Source organism: Colius striatus, chromosome 14 (assembly GCF_028858725.1).
Source record: "Colius striatus isolate bColStr4 chromosome 14, bColStr4.1.hap1, whole genome shotgun sequence".
Classification (NCBI taxonomy): domain Eukaryota; kingdom Metazoa; phylum Chordata; class Aves; order Coliiformes; family Coliidae; genus Colius; species Colius striatus.
The window spans coordinates 2,798,584-2,820,106 of NC_084772.1; the positions used below are offsets into that span (position 1 = coordinate 2,798,584).

Below are 21,523 nucleotides of genomic sequence, written 5' to 3' on the forward strand. Positions count from 1 at the left end.
GCTGGTGGAGGTACCAGGGCTACAGCATCTCACTCAGCTTTGGGCTGGGTCAGCTCTCCCCAGCGGCCCAGGGGAGGTGACTGGCACAGGGGAGACCACAGTGGGACCTCAGGGCTGGCACTGAAGTCAGGAAGGAGCTTCTCCCCACCAGCCCAGAGCTGAAAAGCAGGCAGTGCATTCCTGGGGCCCAGCACGTGGCTCCTGCCAACACACACACCACAGGCTGCCGTGGGCAGAGCTCAGGCTGTTCTGCTGCACACAGATGGGTCACAGCATCACAGAGTCTCACAGGCTGGAAGGGACCTCCAAAGCTCACCCAGTGCAACCCCCTGCCAGAGCAGCACCACCTACAGCAGGGCACACAGGGACTCATGCAGCTGGGCTGGAATGTCTCCAGAGAAGGAGACTCCACAGCCCATCTGGGCAGCCCCTGCCAGTGCTCCCTCACCTCAGCAGGGAACAAATTCTGCCTTGTGTCGCTTTGGAACCTCTTCTGTTCCAGCTTGTCCTCATTGCCCCTTGTGCTGTCATTGGCCATCCCTGAGCACAGCCTGGCTCCAGCCTCCTCACACCCACCCTTGATGGGTTTGTAACATCAATGAGCTCACCCCTCAGCCTCCTCCAAGCTGCAGAGCCCCAGCTCCCTCAGCCTTTCATCACAAGGCAGATGCTCCACTGCATCATCTCTGTGGCCCTGCACTGAACTCTCTCCAGCAGCTCCCTGTCCCTCTGCAACTGAGGGGCCAGAACTGGACACACTATTCCAGATGTGGTCTCCCAGGGCAGATCAAACAGCCCTGAATGGTTCCAGCTGTTCCCTGCAGTGCCCACAGCCATCACACAGTGTGATCCCCACACCTGCAGGCTGAGGCTCTGAGGAGCTTCCTTGGGGGGTCTTTGCTGGCTCACACGGATCCCCAGTGGTTGGATGGGAATGTCCTTTGGCTGAACTCTTCCTTAGGCTCTACACTGAAGCTTCCTCATTTCCAAGGTGATTTCCAGCTTATCCAGCCTGGGCCAGGAACCAGAGACACCCCTTTGCCTTCCATCCCTTTGTTTCCCCATCCAACCCCATCAGTGTCCTTTGTGCTTCCGTGTTTTCACGTGTGGCTACGACAGGACCAGGGGAACGGCCTCGGGGGCTGGAGCGGGGCTTCCCTGGGGGCTGCGGGGAACAGAGAGGAGCGGGGCTTCCTCGGGGGCTGCGGGGGCTGGAGCTGGGCTTCCTCGGGGGCTGCGGGGAACAGAGAGGAGCGGGGCTTCGCCGGGGGCTGCGGGGGCTGGAGCGGAGCGTCCCCGGGGCGCTGCGGGAGACAGAGCGGAGCGGGGCTTCCTCAGGGCCTGCGGGAGACAGAGTGGAGCTTCCTCGGGGGCTGCGGGGGCTGGAGCGGGGCTTCCTCGGGGGCTGCGAGGACAGAGCGGGGCTTCCTCGGGGGCTGAAGCGGAGCGTCCTCGGGGACTGCGGGGGCTGGAGCGGGGCTTCGCCGGAGGCTGCGGGGGCTGGAGCGGAGCGTCCCCGGGGGGCTGCGGGAGACAGAGCGGAGCGGGGCTTCCTCAGGGCCTGCGGGAGACAGAGTGGAGCTTCCTCGGGGGCTGCGGGGGCTGGAGCGGGGCTTCCTCGGGGGCTGCGGGGGCAGAGCGGGGCTTCCTCGGGGGCTGCGGGGACAGAACGGGGCTTCCTCGGGGGCTGGAACGGGAGTTCCTCGAGGGCTGCGGGGACAGAGCAGAGCTTCCTCGGGGGCTGCGGGAGACAGAGCGGAAAGTCGCCCCGGAGGCCGCGGGGACCTGAGGGACGCCTCCCCGGGGCCTGCGGGCCCGGAGCCGCCCGGAGCCGCCGCCCGCCCTTCCGGGGCCGCCCCTTCCGTCGCGTCCGTTCCGGCGGCTGCGGCGCGGCCATGGCGGTGAGTGGCGGGGCCGGGCTGGGGCTGTGCCCGGGGCTATGGCCTGGGGGCGCTGACCGGCTCTCTTGGCTCCGCAGCCCAAGGGGAAGGCGGGCACTAAGGGCAAGAAGCAGATCTTCGAGGAGAACCGGGAGACGCTGCGCTTCTACCTCCGCATCATCCTGGGAGCTTCCGTGAGTGCGGCGGGGCCGGGCCGCCACGGGCCGGGCCGGGCCGGGCCGGGGGGCTGTGCCGTGCCCACAGCCGGGCCGTGCTCTCTCCACAGGTCATCTACGCCGTGGTGAACCTGGTGATCTTCTACCCCGCCGCCTCAGCCTGGACGTGGGTGAGCCCCCGGCCCTGGCAGCCCCGGTCCTGGCAGCCCCGGCCCTGGCAGCCCCCGGCCTTGGCAGCCCCCGGCTCTGGCAGCCCCCGGCCCTGGCAGCCCCCGGCCCTGGCAGCCCCGGCCCTGGCAGCCCCCCCGGCCCTGGCATCCCCCCGGCCCTGGCAGCCCCCAGCTCCGGCAGCCCCCCGGCCCTGACAGCCCCCCGCCCTGGCAGCCCCGGCCCTGGCAGCCCCGGCCCTGACAGCCCCCCGGCCCTGACAGCCCCCCGGCCCTGACAGCCCCCCGGCCCTGACAGCCCCCTGGCCCTGGCAGCCCCCTGGCCCTGGCAGCCCCCCGCCCTGGCAGCCCCTGGCCCTGGCAGCCCCCGGCTCCGGCAGCCCCCGGCCCTGGCAGCCCCGGCCCTGACAGCCCCCCGGCCCTGACAGCCCCCCGGCCCTGACAGCCCCCTGGCCCTGGCAGCCCCCTGGCCCTGGCAGCCCCCCGCCCTGGCAGCCCCTGGCCCTGGCAGCCCCCGGCTCCGGCAGCCCCCGGCCCTGGCATCCCCCCGGCCCTGGCATCCCCCCGGCCCTGGCAGCCCCGGCCCTGACAGCCCCCTGGCCCTGGCAGCCCCCCGCCCTGGCAGCCCCGGCCCTGGCAGCCCCGGCCCTGACAGCCCCCTGGCCCTGGCAGCCCCCTGGCCCTGGCAGCCCCCCGCCCTGGCAGCCCCTGGCCCTGGCAGCCCCCGGCTCCGGCAGCCCCCGGCCCTGGCATCCCCCCGGCCCTGGCAGCCCCGGCCCTGACAGCCCCCTGGCCCTGGCAGCCCCCTGGCCCTGGCAGCCCCCCGCCCTGGCAGCCCCTGGCCCTGGCAGCCCCGGCTGTGGCAGCCCCAACCCTGGCAGCCCCCGGCCCTGGCAGCCCCCCGGCCCTGGCAGCCCCCCGGCCCTGGCAGCCCCCCGGCCATGGTAGCCCCAACCCTGGCAGCCCCTGGCTCCGGCAGCCCCCGGCTCCGGCAGCCCCCCGCCCTGGCAGCCCCCCGGCTCCGGCAGCCCCCCGCCCTGGCAGCCCCCTGGCCCTGGCAGCCCCCTGGCCCTGGCAGCCCCCGGCCCTGGCAGCCCCCTGGCCCTGGCAGCCCCCTGGCCCTGGCAGCCCCCTGGCCCTGGCAGCCCCCGGCTCCGGCAGCCCCCGGCTCCTTCCCCGGTTGCCGTCGCGGTTCTTGGGTCCCACAGCCGTTCCCTTCTTGCAGGTCGCCTTCGTCTTCAGCTCGGTGGTGTACGGCTCCAGCTACCGCTCCATGAACTCCATGGCAAAGCCGTCTTTCACGGACGACGGCAGCCTTGCTGACGGGGGGATTGACCTGAACATGGAGCAGGGGATGGCAGAGTGAGTGTCCACACCTGCACGAGCCCAGGTGAGCAGGAGCTGCTGCCTGAGCCTGCCTGCAGAGCCCCGGGGGAGCAGGCCGGGCCTCAGCTCACCCTGCGCCTCACTTCTGACAGCATCCCCTAAAGTGGCGTGGGCACGTGGGCCTGGCACGGCTGCTGCCTGGAGGGGCACGGGCAGCAGGTCCCAGATGGCTCCACTGCAGCAGTTCATGGGTGTCTTGCAGTGAAGAAACAGGGCTGGGGGGCTGCACGTTTCCTGATGTGCACCTCTGGGTGAAGCAGTGCTGCAGGTAGGGCTTGAGAGGGCAGGAGGGCTCAGCCTGCCCTTCTCCTCAGCCTGGGCTGGTGCCTCATGTGCTCCTGGCTCTCATCGTGTTTGTCTGGCAGTGCTGCTGCTGGAGCTCCTGTCCTCAGTCCAGGAAGGTGCAGCAGTGATCCCTGCAGAGTGCAGTAAGGCTTCTAGATGCTTCTAGATGGAGGTGTTACCCAACAGGGAGCCTCAAACCAGCGACACAAAACTGCTGGGCACTCCTGGATACGTCAGGCTTTGCTCTGCCCTCTGCTTCAGGGTTCTGCAGACCCTTGGTGAGGTCCCCAAGGCACTCAGCCCTGTCCCCTCATGCCAGGCTTCTGAAGCAGTACCGCTCCTGGCACAGCTCCCTGTCTCACACCCAGTGTTCTGGTGCCAGAGGAGCTGTGCATTGATCAGAGGATGCTGATTTCCCCTCCAGGGGCTGTGCATTGATCAGAGGATGCTGATTTCCCCTTCAGGGGCTGTGCATTGATCAGATGAGGCTGATTTCCCTTCCAGGGGCTGTGCATTGATCAGAGGATGCTGATTTCCCCTCCAGGGGCTGTGCATTGATCAGAGGATGCTGATTTCCCCTTCAGGGGCTGTGCATTGATCAGATGAGGCTGATTTCCCCTCCAGGGTCTCTGTGCATTTATCAGATGAAGGTGACTTCCCCTTGAGGGGCTGTGCATTGATCAGATGATGCTGATTTCCCCTTGAGGGACTGTGCATTCATCAGATGAAGCTGATTTCCCCTCCAGGGTCTCTGTGCATTGATCAGATGAAGGTGACTTCCCCTTGAGGGGCACAGGGCAGACCCCTAGGCTGGGGCAGATCCTGCCCTGGAGCAGGAGGAGCTCTTGTCCCCTCCCTATGCAGTGTGAGAGCTGAGGGACAGGGTGCCCAGGAGGTGGGGGAGTTACTTCAAGTGTGACCTGTGACCCCATCCTACAGCCACTTCTTTTTCCTGCTGCTCAGCCAGACCTTTTGTCCCATTTTACTCTGCTTTGGCTCTCCTGAGCAGAAGCATAATATACTTTGGGTGCCTTCTTTTTTGTGAAACATGACCCAGGACAGTGGAGTGAGGAAAATGCAGAGGTTTGGTGACTTGTGGGGTGTCCTCCTGGGTTGTGGGAGGTGCCTTTGGGTGGTGTGTGAGGCTTCCAGGCAGAGCAGGTGTGATGGGGCTGTTGGGGAGGTGACTGAGCCCACAGCCCCCTTGCAGACATTGGATTTCCCTTGTTCTAGGGTGCTGAGGGTTTCCTCCCTGAGCAGTGCCCTGTTGGGGGGTGTTTTATGGCACATGAAGATGAATTGGTGCTTGTCTGAGCGTGGGCTGTGAGCAACACAAACATGGGCTGCACAAACCAAAGCTGGTCAGCTGAAGTTCCCATTTTGAGCTGCTGGTGTGTGGATGCAGAGTTAACCAGGGCCTGCTGCTCCTCCCCCTGCTCCACACTGCCCCTCTGGGGATGGGGAAAGCCTCAGCTGAGGGATTAACCATTAACTGCTTCTGGGTTCTGTGGCTTTGGTGGTGTTCCCCTAGTGCTGTGTAACTGAAGCAGCAGAGTTGCCCTGGGCTGAGGGAGGCTCTCAGGGCCCTGGGTTTGCTGGCAGCTCTGGGGTCACACAGGGTTTGTCCTCATGGTCCCACAGTGTCTCACATGGATGATGGTGTCCCAGCCTAAACCAGTTGTTAGTGGTCTCCTCCCTGTGCTGTGCTGCCCAGACTGACACATCCTAGTTCATTACCTGCACCTCTGCCTTTGCTTTCTCCACTCCTCTCTCAGATGAGACTCAGGTGTTTCTCACTCCAGCAGCTGATTTAGGGGGAGGGAAGGAGCTGCTGTTTCTCAGACCCATCATGGCTTGTGTAGCAAAACCTGTCTCCCTGTGGTGCTGGGCCCTGCTGAGGGTGGTGGCTGAGGTGTGGGCAGCTCCTTGCACTCTGTAGCTGCTCAGCTCTGCCCCAGCCTGGCAGGGAAGACCCGGGGGTGGGAGCAGCAGGAGGGGAGGGGGAGCCTGGTTGTGGCTCAGCTCATGGCTGGTGCTGGCCCTTTGGTGACCCTGAGTGTATCTGGCAGCTGGGGAAGGGCTGGGGGAAGGTTTCCCCTTCTCCTGCAGTGAGCAGCTGCCCTGTGCCATGGGATGTCCCCCAGCAGCCAGGGTTTTGCTGCCCATCTCCATTCCTCAGCTTTCCCAGTGCCCCTTTTCAGGAGCAGCTGTAGCTCTGCCCCTCATCAGATGTGTGTGTTTGTGGTTCCTGCTCTGGCTCCTCAGGCTCAGGGTGAGTGGGGAAGCAGAGCTGCAGGGACAGCCCAGTGCTGGTGTGGCTGCCAGGGTGGGATGGAGGGGTGATGTTCTGCTTTTCTCCCCTCAGGCACCTCAAGGATGTGATCCTGCTGACAGCTATAGTCCAAGTGCTGAGCTGCTTCTCCCTCTATGTTTGGTACTTCTGGCTCCTGGTAAGTCCCTGGGCTTCTCCCTGTTGCTCTGCATTGCCCCTTCCTTCAGAGATGAGGATGTGAATGACCTGCCTCATTTCACACTGGCCTCTTTCAGGCCCAGACTGTTTGCTGACAAGTGTTTTCTTTCTCTTTCCCTGTCAAATCTTGTTAAAAATGAGGGAGAGAGTCTTGATCCCTTGGAGCTGACCCTGCAGAGGCCTTGGCCTTTCTCTTTGCTCCTGTGCAAGGAGACACAGGCAGCTCAAAGCCATCCTTGTGGCCCCTTTTTGTGACTGTGGCAAACAGCCTGTGCTGCTGCCTGTCTGGGTTTGTCAGCTGTCTGCCAGCACAGAGCCAGGCTGGTACATCAAAGGCTTTGATTTCCCCTTTCACGCACCAAGAATGTGTCTTGGAACGTCTCTTGTGTGCCTCCAGCTAAAAGTGCTTTGGCAGAAGGGTGAAGAATATCTGCAGTCAGTGAAAAAACCAAAACAATATCCCCCAGTTGCTTTGAATCTGTCCCACAGAGGAATGAGAGGCAGCTGGGGGAGGCTGGAAGTGCTCCCTGGCAGGTCCCTTGCTGGCTGGCGTGGCCCAGGGCAGCCTCACAGCACCCTTGGCTGCCTTTGGAGAGAGGTGGGGGTGATTTTCTGGAGGAAGAAGGAGGCTCAGCAGCCCTGAGCCCTCACAGCTGTGCCTAATACTGCTGGCATTTCCATCTGTGAAACCTGAAGCCACCTGCAGCTCCCTAAACCAAACAGCTCATGTTGGATGCTGGCAGCTGCCTTTGGTTTCCCTGCGCCCTGTCCTGCCGCAGCCCAGCTCCTTTTGACCCCCTGGCTGTGGCAGCCCCCTGCCAGAGCTGTTCCCCAGGGTGAGTTTGTGCCCCCTGTGTCCCCCAGGCTCCGGGCCGTGCCCTGTACCTGCTGTGGGTGAACTTCTTGGGCCCGTGGCTGGCAGCAGACTCGTCCCCGGCCGCACAGGAGCCCAGCGACAAGAAGCAGCGCCGGCAGGAACGTCGCCAGATGAAACGCTTCTAGGCTGTGCCCGAGGCTCCACCACCTCTCATCTCCATCCCCTCAGCTCAGCAGGGGCTCGAGCCAGCCCTCTCCAAAGCCATCGCAGTAGCTCTGCTGCCCTCTGCCAGCGCTGCCGGGCTGCAGGAGACCAACCCCCCCCCCACCTCCCCGCCCCGTGTGTGGCTCCTGGGGCTGGTCCTGGCCTGGCTCTGTGGGGTGAGGAGGGGAGGGTGATGCTCAGATCCCTGCAAATACCTTTTCTAAGCAGTGCTGTGTTGTGTTCCAGGCTGGGGATTGCAGTGTTGGAGGCATTAAAGAGCAGAACACACACTGTGCTGGGGCTGTGTTCCTGAGGGGATGCTCACAGAGGGAGCTGCTGCAAATGTCACCTCGTGTCCAGGTCTGGGCTCCCCAGCTCCGGAGAGGCCAGGGCAGGGCCACCAAGGTGCTGAGGGGCTGGAACATGTGTGTGAGGAGGAAAGGCTGCAGCCCTGGGGCTGTTGAGCCTGGGGAAGAGAAGCCTGAGCTCAGGGGCACCTCAGCAATGCTGAGAAATGCCTCAAGGGTGGGTGTCAGGAGGATGGGGATGGGCTTTGCTCTGTGGTGCCCAGGGACAGCACAAGGGGTGATGGGCACAGGCTGGAACACAAACAGTTCCCCTGGCCCAGGAGGAGCAAGTCCTTTGGTGCTGAGGTGAGGGAGCCCTGGCCCAGGCTGCCCAGGGAGGGTGTGGAGGCTCCTTCTCAGGAGGTTTCCAACCCCAGCTGGACACGTTCCTGTGCCCCCTGAGCCAGGGGAAGCTGCTGGAGCAGGGGCTGGGGCTGCAGCAGCTCTGCAGGGCCCTTCCCACTCCCAGCATTCTCTGGTTCTATGATTGTGTTCTTGGAGACTTGAACCAGGGAGAAGCAAAATCCCCCCAAGCCCAGTGCTCTCCCCCCTTCCCACCCTGGCTCTGTGCTGCCACAGCCTGGGAGCTGCCCCCTGAGAGCAGGGCAGCCCTGGGGCTCACAGCCAGAGCTGCAGCTTTTGAGTGTGAGGCTGCTGAGCTCTCTGGAGCCACAGATCATCCTGTGCTACCTTCAGCTCAGGGGGCTGAAAGGCCACAGCTAACAGATGCCAAACCAAATCTGTGTTAGTTTGGTTTGGGTTTTTTTCCCCTTCTTTCTTTTAAATGCACTCTCCCAGGGGTGGCACAGCCAGGGTGCCAAGACTGCTGTCACCTCATGTTAAGAGAGCAGGAACAGCTCAGGGCAGCTGCTGCTTTTGTTGTGTGGGACTGTTGTCCCTGCCCAGCGTGGTGTTTGGCACACTCTTGTGCCCCCTCCCTGCTCCTGACGCACGGGCTGGGAGCCCTGCAGAGAGTGGGCACAGCTGTGCCAGCCTGGCTCCTGCTGCCAGCCCCCAACCTTCTGCCCACGTGGCCTTTCCATGACATCCTCTTTATTACACCCTTTTTCCTTACATCAAGCCCCATCCCCACCTCGAGTAGCCCCACGCTGTGGAGTGGCTGCACTTGGGGTGCAGAGAGATGGTTCCTTGTGGGAGGGAAGGGGGAGCAGGGACTGGGGGGTGGGGCTAAAGTCCTTGCTGCTGGTGAGGGGCATGAGGGAGGGGGCAAGGAGCAGGAAACATGAGTGGGGCCCTCAGTAGGGCCCTTATCCCTGCCAGCCACAGCCCTCCTCTACCCTGAGGGCATCCCTCCCATCACCATCACCCCAGCCAGCCTCCTGCAACACATCTCCAGAGCTCTGCCTTTGCTCCAGCTGACCCCTCCAGCTTCCCCAAAGCCACGTGGAGCTACACAGATGTCCCCAAAAGGCAGAGGGGACAGCCTGGGGATACACACACACCCCCCACCCTCCCCACCACACAGCACACCAGCCTGCAGCCACTACCTACACAGCAGAACATGCACGGGAGGCTCTGCCCACTGCCAGCCTCCAGCCCAAATAAATAGCCCAGCCCAGCCCCAGGCACAGCCTCAGGGGGAGGAAAAGCCCCTCAGTCAGGCAGTAGCTGCTCCAGCTCCTCCTCGTTGAGGCCATTGGTGGTGAGGATGTGGTCCAGCTGCTTCATGTAGCGCTGCAGGTCGTGCATGAAGTGGGGGATACGGGTCTTCTCCAGCACCCCAAACTGCTTCAGCCTGTTCACATCTTCATAGGACACCTGCCACAGTCACCCTGCAGTCAGCACACTTGGAAAGGACCTCCAAGGTCATCAAATCCAAGCCCTCACCCTGCTAAGCCAACCACTACACCACACTAAGCACACACACACACACCCTCCCCAGCCCAAAGCTCCCAAGGAGAGCAGCTGGTGCCACTGCAGGGAGTGGGATTGGTGAGGATTGGTGGGGTTGATCCTTTTTGTGTCCCTCCAGGATGTTGGTGCCAGAGGCAGAGGCTCAGCAGAGCTCAACCCACAGGCCTCTTCCCCACGGAGCATCCCGGCCCTCCTCGTGTCCTGCTCCAGCCAGGCCCAGCAAAGGCAAGGAGCTGAAGGGCTGCCAGGCAAGGAGTTGGTTTTGGGAGGCTGGGGGAGCTTTGGGCTGGGAGGGGGGCTCTGGGCTCAGCTCCCCTCCCTGTTACCCCAGGCTGTTACCTTCCCCAGTGCAGCCAGCAGCGGGAAGTCGATGGTTTGCCGGTGGCGCAGGATGCGCAGGATCCCATCCAAGTACACCTGGTCCTTACTGAAGCAGCCTGGGAGAGGGGGAGAGGCTGAGGAGCAGGAGCCCAGCTACCCCCACCCTCTGCCCCCCAAAATGCACTGAGGGAGTGGTGCCATGGCACCAGGTGACACGACTTTGCCAGGGCTCAGGTGCTGCTGGAATCATCGAGCCACAGAATGGTTTGGGCTGGGAAAGCCCCTGAAGCTGCTGCAGTCCCAGCCCTGCCCTCACCCTGCCCAGCCCAGCATTGACCCACAGCCCTCAGCACCTCAGCCCCATGGCTTTGGGATCCCTCCAGGGCTGGGCACTCCCCCAGCTCCCTGGGCAGCCTGGCACAGGGGCTCACACCCCTCTCAGGGAAACAGTTCTGCCTCAGCTCCAACCTCAACCTCCCCTGGGGCAGCCTGAGCCCCTTTCCTCTTGTCCTGTCATTACTGGGGAGCAGAGCCTGACCCCCAGCTCCCTGCAGCCTCTTGTCAGGGAGTGTCAGAGAGGGCTCCTGTTTCCCCTCAGCCTCCTCTTCTCCAGGCTCAACACCCCCATTCCCTCAGCCCCTCCCCAGCCCCTTGTGCTCCAGCCCCTTCCCCAGCTCTGTGCCCGGCTCTGGCCACGCTGCAGCCCCTCAGTGTCCCTGTGGCAGTGAGTGAGGGGCCCAGCACTGACACAGCCCTGGAGCTGCAGCCCCTCAGTGTCCCTGTGGCAGTGAGTGAGGGGCCCAGCACTGACACAGCCCTGGAGCTGCAGCCCCTCAGTGTCCCTGTGGCAGTGAGTGAGGGGCCCAGCACTGACACAGCCCTGGAGCTGCAGCCCCTCAGTGTCCCTGTGGCAGTGAGTGAGGGGCCCAGCACTGAGCACAGCCCTGGAGCTGCAGCCCCTCAGTGTCCCTGTGGGAGTGAGTGAGGGGCCCAGCACTGAGCACAGCCCTGGAGCTGCAGCCCCTCAGTGTCCCTGTGGCAGTGAGTGAGGGGCCCAGCACTGAGCACAGCCCTGGAGCTGCAGCCCCTCAGTGTCCCTGTGGCAGGGAGTGAGGGGCCCAGCACTGACACAGCCCTGGAGCTGCAGCCCCTCAGTGTCCCTGTGGCAGGGAGTGAGGGGCCCAGCACTGACACAGCCCTGGAGCTGCAGCCCCTCAGTGTCCCTGTGGGAGTGAGTGAGGGGCCCAGCACTGAGCACAGCCCTGGAGCTGCAGCCTCCCCAGGGCTCAGCTCAGGAGCACAATCCCTACCCTGCTCCTCCTGCTCCCCCAGCACTGATCCCAGCCGGGATGCCCTCAACCTCCTTGCCCAGTTTGCCACCCGCTGCCTCACAGTTAACTCAGAGCCCAAGCAGCCAGCTGGCAGCGTGCAGAGCCACTCTCCAACCCAGCAGGCAGCAGGCTGGGGCAGTACCTGGCTGTGAGGTGTCAGTCTGGCCTCTCTTGGCCCTCACACAGTACTCCCACCGCACACCAGCATCCTGCACGTACTGCTCCAGGTCCTGGAAGAGGGCTGAGAAGGAGAGGCGGCTGGCTCGCTCGATGGTGTAGTAGAGCAGGGCTGCCCGCCACAGGAAGGGCTGCTTGCGGAACAGGACGCTGTGCAGGCTGGCCAGCCCCTCCTCTGTGGGGTTGGCAGGTTTCAGGCTGTACAGCTTACGGCCCTCGGAGCTGTGCCAGGGCTGCCGGGTGTTGTTCACCCCACGGATGTAGTGGGTGCCTGGGGAAGGGGGGGGATGGGTTGGCTGGAGTTGCTGGAGTGTTGGGTGCCAGCTCCAGGCTAAGCCATGGGGTATCTGCTTCATGCAGGGGGCAGGGTGAGTGTGAGGCACTGGGGGATGCTCCCAATCCAAGCCCATGCCCCACAGGTGGAGGAGGACACAAGTGGCCTCAGCTCCTTCCCAAACCATGCTCAGGAGCACCCCTCACATGAGCATCACCCCTCAGATGAGTGTCACCTCGTCCCCTGTGTGCCCACAGCCTCCCCATCCCATCCCATCCCATCCCACCCCATCCCATCCCAGCAGCCCCTGCTGACCGATCTCGTGGCGCAGCATCCCCTCCAGCCAGTGCTGCCTGGCCCCAGCCAGGTTGATGGCCAATGTCGGGCGGCTGTCCTCCACCATCATCACTGCTTGGGACAGCAGGTCATCTGTCAGCTGCACCACCACCTGCAGAAGGAGAAGGGAGAGGCAGCTGCAGTCAGCACTGCCCTGGGAGGAGGTGCACAGCAGGGCTTTTGGGCTCTAAGCAGAGGCTGAGGTGGTGGCAGATGGTGGCACTGCCTGACGCTGCTGCAGCATCGCTGCCTCGTGCTGCAGCTCCACACAGACACCAGGAGCAGGCAGGGAGGGCACAGCCAGTGCCAGGAGTGTGCTGAGAGGAAAGAGATGATCCTCTCCCAGGGGGATGAAATGCCTCCTTTACTCTCTTACAGTCAGCAAACCAGAATGGGCACCGTGGTGTGAGCTCCTGGGAAGCCTCCTCCAGCACCCTCTCTGCAGCTCCAGCTTTCCCCCCTGCACCCAGGCCCCTGATTTCATGGCCACACATGATGGATCCCACTCCTGCAGCCTCACTGCCATGGGATGGTGCAGTAAATTAACCAAATCAATCCTGCTCTAAACAACCAAGAGTGCCCACTCTGTTATGGGTCCAACCTCCTGACCACCCCTCCACCAACAAACACCCCACGAGGGGATGAAGCTTCTGGCTCCATTTTCATGGGCTCTCCTGTCAATTCCCCCTTTGGAGGCTCCAAGACAGGAGCAGTGAGCACAAACCCACAGCAGCCCGTGGAGCCACGTGTCTGCCAGCCACAACTCCCAGCAGGGACAGGCAACACAGAGGAAAACAGAGCTATTTTGGGAAAGCTCCCTGTCACAAGTGCTGGAGCCAAGGCAGCTGCTCAGTGTTACAGGAGGCACCACAGAGGCTGAGGAGCATTTTCTGACCATCTGACCTCAGACTTGCAGTGACTCAAAGCTGCAGCATCGCTGGAGGAGACAGCCCTGGGAGCTCTCACATCCAAGGGCTTGGATTTCATCACCAATTTCATCTCAAAATCCTTCTGGCACATCCATATTCACTCCAAACCCCATCTATTATTTCCACAGCTTTCAGGATGAAAACATGCACAAAGTGTTACACTGACAGCTCTCAGTGCAAAACAACAAAAGGAGAGGAGCCTGAAGGGGTTGGTTTGAGCAGAGGTTTATTATTGAGCAAAGCTGCTCCTGAGAGCCAGAAGTCTCAGGGGCTACCCCTGGTCAAACAAACAGCATGAGATACAGCACAACTGCTTACCTGGAGCAAAACATACCAGTGGGAAACAGGATCCCTCCAACTCTTGAGACAAGGCACCACTTGCCCTACTTTGGGACCCTCCAGTTTTGCAGATGCTGTTACAACACAGGCTGCAGCTTCAGCCAAGTCCTGTTCCCAGAGCAGCAACACCAGCTCCTCAGGTTTGTGACCTCTCTCTCTCTCTCTCTCCTCCTGAGCAGGATCCCCAGAGTGTCCTCACAGTCCAGGAAGCTTCTGCCCAGTTGTTGTGGATGTGATGGTGGAGAAAGAGCTTGTCCCCAAGGTCTGGGGGGAAGGCAACTTGCTGGCTCCATGGCCTTGGGCTCCTGCCTCTCCCTAGGATCTCACATGCCAGGAAAGCACTGGTGCTGAGCAGCTTGGAGGGGCATCACCTCCCAGGAGAGGTTAGCTGGTGCTGTTTGGGTCAGTAACATTCCTCCAGGCCAGCACTTACCAACGGGGCTGAGGCTTTCTCTGCTGCAAGCTGGGAGCTCCCTGGAACCTGTACAAAGACCTCAGAGCTCTCCAGCAGCATCCCCTCGGCCCTGAGCCAGAAGAAAAGCAGAAGAGCTTCAGGATCTACAGCTCTGAGCCCGACAAAGAAGCTTTTGTAGACACAAAGTTAACTAGAGGGCAAATACTCACCCAGGAACACGCAGGCTGCAGTAGCCACAGAGGCAGGGACGAAGGGCAGGAGCCTGCAGCAAGTGCTGCAGCCCACACAGCAGCACCTCAGTCCCAGGTTCTTTGTTAGAAAACCACCACAGGTATGTGTCTGAAATGCCCCATTCCCTGACAGCAACAGAGAACTTTCAGCAAGCTTCTGTGCAGGGAGCAAAGTCTGGCAGCAGCAGTGGATGGAGAGCAGGTGGAACCCTTCCCTCCTCCCTGCCCCACACAACACACAAGAGCTGGAATGGCTTTAAAAGCACTTGTCAAAAGTTTTGGATACAAGGGCTTCATACCTCACATACAAACACAATTACTGAGCCCTGTGTTCCCCTGAGCAAAGGGGTAATTGCACAGGGCTGGGAGGAGGCCAGCTGGACACAGATATGGAAGGAAAAGGAGAGGTTTCTGCCCAACCAGAGCTCAGTTTGGGTTTGTGTTAGTGGAGAGGAGCAAACCAGCTGAATGGGATCAATTAATAAAGTCAAGACAACTAGTGAGTCATGGGTGAGGGTCTGCAGGAGCACCTGGGATGGGTCCTGGCTGATAAAAGGCAGCTGAAGAGATTGGCAGAGATCCTTTCCAGCCTAAGCAAAGGCACAGGAGGACTGAGGTGACCTCTGGGAGGGATGAGGGGCTTGGAGGAAGAACATCCCCATGCCAGGTGAGACCTGGGGGAGCTCCTGTTTTTGCAGCTGTGGAGTGCACTGAGTGCTGCAGGGAAGTGCTCACAAAGTGGAGACAGAGGTGAAGCTTCAGAGTGAGGAACAACAGGCTGGCCAAGAGGCAGCTGGGAGACAGCCAAAGGCAACACCACGAGCGAAGAAAAGCAAGGTAAGATCCAGAAACCCTTCCCAATGCTTGAGGCCAGGAGGGTTGGAAGTGTTTTGTCCACCCTTGGCTGGCAGAAGGGGGAAAGAAAAGGCCCTTAACCAAAGCTGTGGGACATCACACACTGGCTGCTGCAGGAAAAAAGCAGATGAAGAGGTCATGAACTTCCTACCCCCACCTCCATCCCCTGTGGCTGCTGCCATGAACAACCACCCATTTTCAGCCCTAAAACCTGAGGGTGAGGGTGTCTCAGAGCTCTGTAACCCATGGGAGCAGGAAATCACTCCTGCCCCAGCCTTGTTTTGGGGTGTGTGAGTGAAGGAAGCTGTGGGAGATGGCTTCCACATCACAGAACCTCAAGGGAAGGGACCTTGAAAGACCATCCCTGCTGGCACTTGCTGCTGGTAACTGCTGCCTTGTGCATGCAGCAAAAGGGCCCCATGGACAAAGCAGCAGCTCCTCTCTCTTTCAGGCAGCAAAGGGAGACAGGCTGAGCAAAATGAAAGGAGATGAGTGTGGAAGCAGCACCCACAGTGAAGTTGGCTGAGCTGGAGATGACAGCAAGGCTCCCAGGAGGAAAACTTCTTACCCACACAAACCACTTCTTAATCTGGGTCCTGCTTATGGGAAAGGAAACATTTAGCAGGTGTCATTGCCAGTTGGCAAGGGGGAGCTGGGGATTACCTCTCCCACACAGCCTTCCTTCTGCATGTACTTCCTGATGATGGACCAGATCTGGCACTTGCTCAGCAGCCGCCCGCCCGTGGCCACCTCAAAGCTCTCGTACGTCCCGTATTTCTCCAGCACAGCACGGATGATCCTGAGGGCCTGGGGTGGGGGAAATACAAAGGGAGAGTGGTGCATATGGGAAAGAACAACCCCATGTACCAGCACAGGCTGGGCAATGAGCTGTTGGAGAGCAGCACAGGGGAAAGGGAGCTGGTGGGCAGCAGGATGAGATGAGCCAGCAAGCCAGTGGCAGCCTGGGGTGGGTTAGAAGGGCTGTGGGCAGTAGGTCAGAGAGGTTCTGCTGCCCCTCTGCTCTGCCCTGTGAGACCACATCTGGAATATTGTGTCCTGTTCTGAGCCCCTCAGTTGCAGAAGGACAGGTTGCTGCTGGAGAGAGTTCAGTGCAGGGCCACAGAGATGATGGAGTGGAGCATCTGCCTTGTGATGAAAGGCTGAGGGAGCTGGGGCTCTGCAGCTTGGAGGAGGCTGAGGGGTGACCTCATTCATGTTACAAACCCATCAAGGGTGGGTGTGAGGAGGCTGGAGCCAGGCTGTGCTCAGTGATGGCCAATGACAACACAAGGGGCAACAGGGACAAGCTGGAACAGAAGAGGTTCCAAAGCGACACAAGGCAGAATTTGTTCCCTGTTGAGGTGAGGGAGCACTGGCAGGGGCTGCCCAGATGGGCTGTGGAGGCTCCTTCTCTGGGGACACTCAACCCCAGCTGGATGAGTCCCTGTGTGCCCTGCTCTAGGTGATGCTGCTCTGGCAGGGGGGTTGCACTGGGTGAGCTTTGTAGGTCCCTTGTGATTGTGTGAATGGAGAGGTCAGTGCAAACTCCCTACAAACACATCCAGAAATCCCACAGGCAGTAAAACCCTGAGGAGATCACAGAATCCCAGCATGGTGGGGGCTGGAAGGGCCCTGCAGAGCTGCTGCAGCCCCAGCCCCTGCTCCAGCAGCTTCCCCTGGCTCAGGGGGCACAGGAACGTGTCCAGCTGGGGTTGGGAACCTCCTGAGAAGGAGCCTCCACACCCTCCCTGGGCAGCCTGGGCCAGGGCTCCCTCACCTCAGCACCAAAGCACTTGCTCCTTGTGTTTAAGTGGATCTGTTTGTGTTCTGGCTCACGTCCATCACCCCTTGTGCTGTCCCTGGGCACCACAGAGCAAAGCCCATCCCCATCCTCCTGACACCCACCCTTGAGGCATTTCTCAGCATTGCTGAGGTGCCCCTGAGCTCAGGCTTCTCTTCCCCAGGCTCAACAGCCCCAGGGCTGCAGCCTTTCCTCCTCACACACATGTTCCAGCCCCTCAGCATCTTGCTGTCCCTGCCCTGGCCTCTCTCCAGCAGTTCCCTGTCTCTCTGGAACTGGGGAGCTCCAATAACACCTATAAAGTGAGATGAGGTTTTGCAATCTCCACTAACCCCAGAGGCTGAGGTGGTCACTGGGACAGAGGGACACTACCACAAGCAGCATGACCCACAGAGCATTCCTTCTGTTTTTTATCACCCTTGCAGGCAGCTGTGGTGTTAACTGGGCAAGGCAGGAGAGGAACAGCAGGGCTGCAGCCTCGGGAGGGTAACACTGTGGTTATTGTCATATTGTCTGCTTTCAGTTCTCCTCTCAAACTCCAAGTACTTGCACAAACAGTGTATCAGGCTGCTTGTCCCTCTGAGAGCTTCCCAGGGAACTGTGAGCTCAGCTGTGGTGTCACACAGAGCTTAAAAAACCCAGGGGAATGTGGGGTTTTGGCAGGGGTCAGGATGGTTGACATTTCAGGGAGCAGGTAAACCTTCACCTGGCATCAACACTTATGGAGCATCTGTCAAACAGGAGCATTTCTTGGCACCTTTTCCTTCCCCAGGAGCCAGTTGCTGTTGTAGATATTGACTTTTTGCCCCAGGGGAGGTTGAGGCTGGAGCTGAGGCAGAGCTGTTTCCCTGGGAGGGGTGTGAGCCCTGTGCCAGGCTGCCCAGGGAGCTGGGGCAGTGCCCAGCCCTGGAGAGATCCCAAAGCCCTGGAGCTGAGGTGCTGAGGGCTGTGGGTCAGTGCTGGGCTGGGCAGGGTGAGGGGAGAGCTGGGACTGCAGCAGCTTCAGGGGCTTTCCCAGCCCAAACCATTCTGTGATTCTCCATCCTGTTAAGGCATATTCCAAAGCAGATGATGGTGACTTTGAATGAGTTCTGGAGTTTATCCAGTAGCTTTATTGCATTGCTAGACCTGCCTCAGCTGCTGCACAACTTCCCAGCCCAGGACCAAGCCTTGCTCCTGAGCAGCCTGTGTTTTACCTCCTCCTGCTTTGCTGTCCTAAGGGCTGTGGGCAGTGGCTGGAGCCCTTTGGAGGAGGTCCCACTCCCTCCCTCACCCCTAAGGTCACCCAGGATGAGGAGATGGATGCTCAGCACTCAGACCATCCCATAAGAGGGGCCTCATGGTCTCTGGCAGGTGAGCAGCCTCCCCCATGCCAGCAGAAGCTCCTGATTTTCCATCCCTGGACAGTTTTATCTGCACAGATGGGTTTTATTCTGGAGTTACTTATTTTGTCCTGCCAGGAGAAGCTGTGGTGTTGGATTTTGGGCTGTGTGTGAGGGGTCTGTTTGTGTGTTTGTCATTTGCTGAGCTATCAGGACTATCTTAGCAGCACCACAAGGCACCTCCTGCTGACAGCAGCACAAAAAGGACCCTCTTGTCCCTCCCACCCCTGCTCAGCCACTTGCTCTCTTCCTCCCAGGGAATCTAAAGCCAAGGGAAATCCAGCACAGCTGGTGCCCAGGAGCAAGAGAGCACCAAAAAGCACACTGCTCACTGAGCTCCAGCACAGAGAATCCCTCAGATACCACATTGAGTGCTCTGAGAGGCTGCTGAGCAGCCCCAAATCGTGGCCCACCACATGCAGTGGGATAAGGAATCCACCAGCCCCAGCTCCATGCTGGTGCTGCTGATGTTCCTGTATCAAAGCAGGGGCAGGATCTCTGAGGCAATAAACCTCTATGGGGCTAGAGGAATCCTTATTTAAATTCCCTGGAGGTGGAAAAAGCCCCCAAGCACGTGGAGAGGGGCTGGTGGAGCAGCAAGGGAGCTGGTGTTGGTTTGTCTGCTCTTGTCCAAGGATGCCAGCTTAGCAAAATGCCTCCATGACTGAAGCTCCATGCTAAATGCAGCTGTTTGGTTTGGGGGTTTGTTTTCTACATGAAAGCAGTTTGTAGGCAATAGGTGGCTGGCAGGGAAAAGGGTATCCCTAAAGAAGAGACTGGCAGGAGATTACTGCTGGGGATGTGCAAAGGAACAGGGATGTGGATACTGGCCCATCACTGGAGAACTCAGGGAAGCTTTGGTGGAAATGCTCAACATTTGATGTCTCTTGCAAAGGGTTTTTGGATCCAGGATGAGGCCATTCAAGATGGTCAGGGGCCTGGAGCATCTTGCTTATGAGGAAAGGCTGTGGGACCTGGGGCTGTTCAGTGTGGAGGAGACTGAGGGGGATCTCATTGCTAAGTATATAAATGGTGGGTGTCAGGTTGGGGCATCAGTTTTTTTCTGTGGTACCCAGTGCCAGGACAAGGGGTGATGGGATGAAGCTGCAACACAAACAGTTCCATTGAAACACAAGGAAAAACTGTGTCAGTGTTTGAGTGAGGGAGCCCTGGCCCAGGCTGCCCAGGGAGGGTGTGGAGGCTCCTTCCTTGGAGGGCTTCAAACCCCACCTGGACACGCTCCTGTGTGACCTGATCTAGGTGGGAGCTGCTTCTGCAGCTGGTTGGGCTGGATGAGCTCTAAAAGTCCCTTCCAACCTCCACCATGCTGTGATTCACACTAGTTACAAACACTTCACTGCATTCATTCAAAGGAAAGCACAGAGAAAAACAGCCTCAACTGTTCATCTCTTACTCTCTTGTACCCAAACAGAAAGCACAAGGGGAACAGCTCTGAACAGCTGCTTGTCCTGTGTTGCTCTGAGTATGAAAGGCACTGGAATGCAGGAGGAAAACACTGCAAAGGCAGCAGCAAGGTCTTTACAGGAGTTGGACTGTGTCCCCTGCAACGGCATCGCTGGCACCAGCTCATCTGGGCCAGAGGTGCTGGATGTGCCTTGGCTGCTCAGAAAGCTGCTGGTAGAAGCCACAGGGGTATGGGAAGTGAAGCACCCTAGCAGCACTCAAAGCACAGCACACACATCCCTGAGGAAGCTGTGGTTTGACATACCAGAGCTCCCGCCTAGGAGGTGTTAAAGAGATGCCTCTGGCCTGCAGGGCTGAAGTGACTGTAAGAGGGGTTTTGTCTGCTCCCTCAGATGCAGCTCTGAGGGGTCTGTGTGGCAGGACAGATGCTCAGCCCAAGGAGTAAAGCTGGGGCTGGTGTTTGTGGGCAGAGCACCAAGAAAGCACATTCCTGCCTGGTGCTGCCCATTGAGCTGATCTAGTCTGTGCCTGTTACCCCTTGACCTGGGCACCACAGAGCAAAGCCCATCCCCATCCTCCTGACACCCACCCTTGAGGCATTTCTCAGCACTGCTGAGGTGCCCCTGAGCTCAGGCTTCTCTTCCCCAGGCTCAACAGCCCCAGGGCTGCAGCCTTTCCTCCTCACACACAAGCTCCATCCCCTCAGCACCTTGGTAGTCCAGCTGGGCTCTCTCCAGCAGTTCTCCATCACATGGAGATATCAGCCTGAGTGTTCAGGCTAAGGAACAGCTTCCCATGTGGTCACCCACATGCTCCAGCTCCTTTTCTGCTATTTCTACAGCAAAGAGAGAGGGGAAAAAAAGACAGCAAAGGGTCCCTGATGGAGCCCCAGCCGCTGACCCCCACCTGCAACCATGAGCAAGAACCAGTCTGGCACTGGTGGCACCACTCAGCACCAGTATGACCGTCAGCCATGGAGCCTGGAGCTTTCCTGGAGGTAAACTCAGTGACTGGAGAAGAGTTGGAGGAGCAAGGGGTGAGTATGCTGAAGGTGGGACACAAAAGATATCAAGCAGGGTGGCAGGGGCTGGGATGGAAATGAAGCCACGAGGCCCCACCACTCAGCCCTCCCACCCTGATAGCACCTTATGGGGTGAGATGGGGTCCCCCTGCTTCACAGGTTGTTGAAGCCCTTGAAGCTGCTGCAGTCCCAGCCCAGCACTGACCCCTCAGCACCTCAGCCCCACGGCTCTGGGCTCCCTCCAGGGCTGGGCACTGCCCCAGCTCCCTGGGCAGCCTGGCACAGGGCTCACACCCCTCTCAGGGACCGAGTTCCTCCTCCCGCAGCCGAGCGCGGAGCCGCCCGATGCTCCCGCCGGTCGCCGCGGGGGAAGCAGCAGCAGCCCCGCAGCCGCGCCGCCCCCGCGCCCCGCACCGGCCGCGCCTCACCTGAGCCACGAAGCGATCCGAGGCGGCGCCGTACTTGTCCAGCACGGCGGCGGGCACCGGCTCCGCGTACTCGAACTGCGGGTCGTAGGCGAAGCTGGCGCGGAAGAACCGCTCCCGCTCCGCCTCCACGTTTTGCGGCCGCAGGGCCACGAGCAGGCAGGGGCTCCGGCGCCCGCCGCCCTCCTCCGCACGGCCCCGCGCGATGTGCGGCAGCGACGCGGCGGCCCGCAGCCCCGCGCCGTCCCTCCGCCGCAGCCCGGCGCCGCTCTCCGACAGGCGCCGCGTTCCCCGCGGGGTGGCCGCGGGCGGTGAGGGGCCGGGCCCGAGCCCCGCGGCCGCCCCTGCGTCCCGCACCGTGGGCTCCAGCGCGGCGGCGGCACGCGGGCTGCGCCGCACCGGCCCCCGCGCCCGACGCGCCGCCGCCCGCCAATCAGCGCCGCGCCCCGCCGCGCCGCAGCCAATGGGAGCGCGGCCTGCGCGCCGAGCCCCGCCCCTCCGAGCCCCGCCCCGCGCGGAGCCCCGCCCCGCGCCGAGCCCGGCGGGGGGGGGGGGGGGGGGGGCTCGGGCAGTGCCGCGGGCGCCGGGATGGCGGCGGGAGGGGGCTGGGGGTGACCCTGCACGCGTCGCCAGCCCCGGCTGCAGCGTTACCCAC

The 21,523-nt window shown here is 61.0% G+C and overlaps 3 protein-coding genes across 3 annotated transcripts; 1 reads left to right on the forward strand and 2 right to left on the reverse strand.

Moving 5' to 3' along the window:
- Positions 1-1,003: 1,003 nt before the first annotated feature.
- LOC133626774 (uncharacterized) lies at positions 1,004-1,897 on the reverse strand. Its single transcript, XM_062007834.1, has one exon. It carries the CDS (start codon positions 1,895-1,897, stop codon positions 1,004-1,006), a length of 894 nt encoding a protein of 297 aa, XP_061863818.1.
- TMEM208 (transmembrane protein 208) lies at positions 1,869-7,673 on the forward strand. Its single transcript, XM_062007727.1, has 6 exons — positions 1,869-1,901; positions 1,979-2,074; positions 2,167-2,226; positions 3,449-3,585; positions 6,260-6,344; positions 7,229-7,673. Exons 1-6 carry the CDS (start codon positions 1,896-1,898, stop codon positions 7,364-7,366), a joined length of 522 nt encoding a protein of 173 aa, XP_061863711.1. The 5' UTR covers positions 1,869-1,895; the 3' UTR covers positions 7,367-7,673.
- A 1,673-nt stretch (positions 7,674-9,346) lies between these two features.
- MATCAP1 (microtubule associated tyrosine carboxypeptidase 1) lies at positions 9,347-21,457 on the reverse strand (the record flags this gene model as incomplete). The annotated part of the gene is made up of 7 exons (XM_062007835.1): positions 9,347-9,511; positions 9,947-10,044; positions 11,402-11,707; positions 12,026-12,158; positions 15,478-15,621; positions 20,872-21,173; positions 21,412-21,457. Coding segments are annotated over 7 exons (1,194 nt in total), but the record flags the coding sequence as incomplete, so codon positions are not given.
- Positions 21,458-21,523: the final 66 nt, after the last annotated feature.